We start from the raw sequence: 6,381 nt of genomic DNA on the forward strand, positions 1-6,381 counted from the left end.
AACTTTAAAATCTATACTAGATCTATTTCTCTTTATATTTATCAGGATTTCTTTTTACTGTTGTATTGTAATATAAACACAAAGTACTAAAAATAAAACCATTCTTGGATGGATATACATTTGTTTTTTTTTTAGATATTTAAGAAGAAATGTTTGTGGCTTTATATCAGTGTCCTGTCATTGTCACCTTTAAGATCTTATATATTGTGTTTAAGATTGGACTACTTTCTTTTACTAAGTTTATACCAATGATCTTGCACTATTAATACATATACACAGAAATAACTTAGCAGTCTTAATGAATTGTCTTATAATGATTGGGTGATGATAAACTAAAAACTAAATCAAAAATGATTTATTATTCAGTGTTTTAATGAAATTAATTGTTATAATTAAATCACACTATGCTTGGAACTAAAACAATTGATTATAAATACAATAAATAAAAACAAAACATATAAAAGACAGTGTTAACCTTGAAACCTCTTCACCTTTTCTGTGACAAAATGTTACCAAAGTTTACTTTTTCTAAATATTATTAAATATTCATCAAGATGTATAACTTAAACAAATTATGTAGAGTTATACTTGATGTAATTAAATTCTATATTATAATAACACTAATTAAACATAATGACTAATTATTCAAAAGTGTAAATAATTTGAAAATTATTTCATCTGATTAATTATATGACAGTTATAACTATAATAACTAGTACTGTGTTTTAATTATACTGGAATTGAAGTATTCAAACATTTGCAAGAAAACAAGAAAATTGAGAACAATTTGACAACAGAGCTTTACCAGCAGCATACTTTAATTTGACAAATAGTCTATCATCAGTTTTCATTACAACAACTGTGCTACACCCATCTGCTGAATCATTGCGCTCAGTCTTCATGTAACTAACTTCATTTTCACACACAGGAGAGCTATGTACCATTTCTAAATACAGTGAGCCACTGTTGATTTGCTTAAAACTAAAGTGAGCAACGTACAGACCATCAACAGGGGCAGTAAATACTCCCAATTCTGGGTTAAACCCATTTCCTACATTGCAGAATATGCAGTTATATCCCTTAATTATAGTGTTGTGAAGAAATTTGCACACTTCATAGAAAGAAGCTGTAAAACCTATGAAAACACCTTCCTGTTTTGGTTTCAGTTCTGAAATAAAAAGACATTGAAATTGTTGGTGCTGGCAGATATCTTGATTGCTTGCGCAGATTCTAAGCTTGAGTCAGTCAGATAAGCCAAAGTCTACCTTGTTCTGATATTACCTAGGGTAACTTAAACTCTACCTGCTCTATTGAAATAAAGACAATGAATTGTTTATCAGATTACAGATACTTACGCAATGTGTGTAATTCCTGTGTTAAATTTGTTAAATCTTTTTGTAGCAGACTAAGCTGTGGAATTTTAAAATATTTACACAGTTAACGATAATGCAAGTTTATATAATTCATTTGTGATTAGCCTGTCAAAAAGTAGCATTAACAATGTAGATAAATTACATTATTTAAATTGTATACTTGTTACTGCTTTACAAAATGTATGTTACAAACAATTATTACATTTTTGTTACCAATTTATAAATTATAGGTAAATTACCTCAATATACATAATGAAATAAATTGTATAGCTATTAAATGCTTAATGTAGGTAGATTATGCACTGTTTGTTATATTTTGTGTATATTATATTGGTAACTAGTAATATTATTTAGGTAAATTACCTGATTGTTATTGAATTTGGTACTTATTACTGCTTTGTTAATAGCAGGAAATAATTTTTCAATGGGCAACAATTTGTGTAGAAATAGTCTGCACAACACGCTGTTCTAAACAAAAAAGTAAACAACTTATAAAAAAAATTTTTTTAAAGATTAAAATATAAAGTGAAATGAAAAAGTAGGAGTTTTTATGATTAAACAGCTGACAAATAGAACAACCAATAAAAAAAAATACCATATTTCAATTTGTATACCTTTGAATCTACTTTATTCAGCTGCTCTTCAAAAGTAGTTTTTGTTTGTTTTGATTCAACTTCAAGTTTACCAACAGCACTGTACATATGTTTAATTTCTTCTCTTGTTACTTCAGTCAATTCTGTCAATGAAACAACCTTGGTGGACACCTGTGTTAATTCTTCTTCTGTATTTGCTAAAGCTGTACACATACTGTTCATTTCTTCTCTAGTTGTTTCAGAGCTATCATTCAAAGAAATAACCTTAGTATGTAACTGTGCTAGATCTTGTTCTGTACTAGCTATAGCTTTACACACACTCTCAAGCTTTTTGCTATCCTTTTGTTCTCTAATCAAAATTTCTCTAACTTCAAGCTGCACATCTGTTAGTTTAGCCCCTAAATCTTTAATTTTTTTAATGCAGTTTTTGGTTCTTCCTCGTTGATCCCCATCTAACTCCTCTAGTTTGTTCTCTGTCTGACCTTGCCATGTTACAATCTCATTTTTCCACAGCTTGGTTTCTTTCTCTTCATCCTGTAGCTGCTGAGTTGTGTCCCTTAAAGAAGAAACATTATCTTCCAATGCTTCCAGTCTTGATATAATTTTCTTGTAACTTTCAGCTGTCAACAGAAGGCATAGTTTTATTTTTTACTTACAGGTATACAGCAGAACTTCATAAGAAATACACACCTAAAGTTGAAGCAACTTATAAAAATATTTAAAGACAAAATGTAATTACATTATAATAATGCAAATACAAAATAACTCACAATTTAAAATAATGACCTACAAAAGAACTCAAATCCAAATTTCAAATAGGCTGTTGCATTATAAAATGATAATTTGTTGGTGTATTTATTTAAGTATGCTTTTCTTATGTTGGCTGGACATAGTGCCAACCACATTATTCTTCTGTAGGCAGAGGTCACAAAATACAGATGAATTCTACCTCACTTTCCCCATACACTGTTAGGTTTGAAAAGGGAGCTTACTTTACCTTACTTTCTTTCATAATGAGTTCTTACACCATGTTCACACTTGCAACATGTAGGCCTATACTATACACATCTAAAAAAAAAATTAGCAATAAGTGAGGAGCCTACTTTACATTTTCTGATAAAATTTACTTATGTTGAAGCTTTTTTTTCTAGACGTGTATACATGTGGCTAGTGTAAACGCAGTGTTAGATTCCGAATAAAGAATAATAACCTTAACGGAAATATGAATTTCCAAAATTTTTTTGTATTTGTAATTAAAAAAACAATTAATAAAAAAACTGAATGGCTTGTAAGAACTAACCCATAATGTATGATAACAATAGAAGGAAGACATGTAAATGGTGTGGAGAAACTTGTTTACTTTGGCAGCAAGATGAGCCCATCATGAGGCACAGAGGAGAACATCCATGCTAGAATTTTGAGTTCGCTACCCTTTGCGACACTTGAGGAAAAATTCAACCATCTCCAACACAACCAATATTAGGATTCTAAATTCAAATGACGAGGTTGTCTTGTTAAATGGAGGACAGGCAAGGAGTCTTCAAGACCAACAAAGACAAGATTTAGACTTTCTTTAACAAATTTTTATGTCAGAACCTGAGATTGAGGTGTCAGGACAAAGTGAAAAACATAGACTTGTGAAGAAGAACAAGGCATAATCCCATGACACTGCCAATAATGAGGAAGTGGCGCTAAGTGAGGTGCACATATGTGTAACGCATCAGTGGAACTCCTAGGTGAAACAAAAGAGAAAGTGCGCAAGACTGAACGGAGATGGAGTCTTCTTGAAGAACTAAAGAGCAGCTAGATGTCTTGGAACACTGCAAAATACACAGCTGGGGCGGCAGAAAAAGTGAAAGATTATGGTTGAGTAAAGAGGACTAAGTAAAGTAAGTCAAGACAAAGTTTGATAGTTTAATAAATCTGTTGATTACATAAAGGTAATCTTACACATTCTGACATTAGATTCATTAGAATATCTTACACCTTCAGATGTTAAAATACACCTATTCTTCTCTACACATTTATGTGCAAAATACAAAATTACCTTTTTCGCACGAATCAACAGACATTTTTTTAACAGGCGCCAGATCTACCACATTTAATTCTTCATCCTTTCTGGTGGCTTCTGGATTTTAAAAATAAAGAAGAAAAAAATGAAACAATATGTTTATGTTTGGCCTTAGAAGTGAAAATCAAATTAGAAATTTAAACTGGGAACTGAGAGAAAGAAGATAGAATAGGATAGGGGAAAAAATGTATTTATTAGTAAAGTAAAAAGTAAAGTTCCCTTTTCAAACCTGATATAGGGCAAGTGAAGTAGACTTCACTTGTTTCTGTGACCTCGGCATATAAAGAGATAGTGTGGTCAGCACTATGCGCAGCCACCTTTACTTTTCCTAACGCGAGTTAGGTACCCATCAGAGTTGGGTGGACTCAGGGACGGTATATAGACTTGAACCTGGATTCGAACTCTAGACTTACAGATTAGCAGTCAGTCTTTATTATATTTAACAATATATTTGAACTTAACTAATATGGTCTATTACATAATTCACACTGAAAAGTTTTTAGAAAATGTAATATTAACAGGCTAATAAAAAATTATATTTTTGTGTTTGAACTACCTGTTAAACAGTTGATAAGACCAAGCAGTTTCCTGCTACCTGCTGATACAACAGAATGGACCTCTTCAAATGTCAGATAACTTTTGTCTACTGCTGTGATCCAGTCACAAGCAGTCTTTGAGATCTGTGGGATACAGTTGAGTTTTTTTTGTTTTTTTTTTAAATTCTTTATTCTTATACAATAATTTCAATGTTACACAAAATTAAATTGTAAAAAACTTAGATAATCAAAGTAAATTATTGACCTGCCTATTTTTAAAACAAAAACATTATTAAATATAGTAACACCTCAGGCATTAAGTAAGATGATAATAAAATTATGAGATTCATTTAAAAAACAAACAAACCAATACAACAATGTCTGTAAAAATGTCTATAAAAATACCCTTATAAGTTTTCTATTTGGAATGATTGTGGTTGTTTAATATTTGAGCAGTGAGAAGAAAAAGACTGTAAAATATTATTTCATTTATCAATTTTTTTCTTAAAGCAGCTAGTAGCATGTTCCTTCTTTATTACAAAATATAAGATGTTACATTAAGAATTCTGATATAAATATACAACCTGCTGGACATAGTGAATCAAAAGATCCTGTAGTTCAGCTTGTTGCTCTTGTAAAGATTCTATCATCTGGTTCAAATGTTTCTGAGATCTAAGGCTGAGCGACATCTAAGTAATTAAAACTTTCATGTTAGTCTAGCCAGAACCATGTTACATTATTTAAATTAGTTTATGTTTAGTATGGATATAGTTTAGTGTTCAGAGGTTTTTAATTAGATTTATAAACTGATAAAAGCGTTGGTTGTTAGACGATAAAAAAGCTGAGGGTTAGGATTATTATTGACATTGATTAGTTTTATCTACCATAACTAACATCTTTGTGTAATATGATGTTGGAAGAGTCCACTGTATAACTAAAGCACTGGAACATACAATTTTTTTTTTAATCTTCTTAATTTTAAGATAGTCTAAACATCATAATGTTTACATGTGCTGTTTTGTGTTTTAAAAAATCGGCTATCACTTAATGCATAGTTAAAGAAATATTACACATTTCAAACGTATTCTATAATAATAATATTATGTGCAGCCTTTTGCATGCTACTATTACTAAAATTTTCTAAATCTACAGGTATTTCGATATAAATTTGAGCTACTGCTAAATTTTTTAACCATATTTCTATTTCAATTTGTGTAACTAGAAATAAATTTTATAAATTATTAGGCCTTAGGCAGATCAGATATAGATCTAGAATCAGTAGTAGTTATTGTCTTATTGGTAAGTAGTTAATTATAGTATAGATATTCTATATAATATATATATTATATCTATATAGTATAGACTATACTATATATTAATATATTTATTATTTATAGGCCTATTACTATAGTTAAGTTAAGTAAGTTAAGTAGTGTCTAGATCTAGATCTAAGTAGTTATAAGTAGTAAGTAGCTAGGCCCTAACTAAGCCTAATATTTTTTAATATTTTATAGTAATAGTATTAATAGTTTAGTTATTAAGTTTTAGACTAGGGCTGACCATTTATTTTCATTTTCTATTTAGATCTAGAGTCTTAGAGTGTTTTATTAAGATTAGCATTTGCCTAGCTTCCATCAAACAAAAATGATAATTACATTGGTTATGGCATAGATAATCTAACAAATTGTTGTTGCTTTAACTTTAATACTATTCTATTTTTCTGTTTTAAATAATAGGCCTACTGAATTGATACGTTTAATTTGCTTTTAAAATTAGGTTCTAAGAAATACGGAGTGAAGAAGGAAAAC

General features: G+C 29.8%; 1 protein-coding gene across 3 annotated transcripts; it reads right to left on the bottom strand.

The window, feature by feature from the left end:
- Window positions 1–364: 364 nt before the first annotated feature.
- On the bottom strand, window positions 365–6,349 carry LOC131949970 (uncharacterized). Of its 3 annotated transcripts, XM_059311963.1 has the most exons (9): window positions 6,229–6,345; window positions 5,468–5,515; window positions 5,158–5,262; window positions 4,594–4,717; window positions 4,014–4,094; window positions 1,988–2,586; window positions 1,737–1,841; window positions 1,356–1,410; window positions 365–1,168 (listed from the first exon to the last, which is right to left on the bottom strand). In XM_059311963.1, the coding sequence occupies exons 3-9, from the start codon at window positions 5,260–5,262 to the stop codon at window positions 750–752; spliced, it is 1,488 nt and encodes a 495-aa protein (XP_059167946.1). In that variant the 5' UTR covers window positions 5,468–5,515; window positions 6,229–6,345; the 3' UTR covers window positions 365–749. The 3 variants fall into 3 exon arrangements, with proteins under 3 accessions (XP_059167946.1, XP_059167938.1, XP_059167930.1); XM_059311955.1 differs by lacking the exon at window positions 5,468–5,515 and having other exon boundaries at window positions 6,229–6,349; XM_059311947.1 differs by lacking the exon at window positions 6,229–6,345 and having other exon boundaries at window positions 5,468–5,866.
- Between the last annotated feature and the right edge of the window lie 32 nt (window positions 6,350–6,381).

This window comes from Physella acuta, unplaced genomic scaffold (assembly GCF_028476545.2).
Source record: "Physella acuta isolate Inbredline_101_S28 unplaced genomic scaffold, ASM2847654v3 ptg000063l, whole genome shotgun sequence".
Taxonomy (NCBI): Eukaryota; Metazoa; Mollusca; class Gastropoda; family Physidae; genus Physella; species Physella acuta.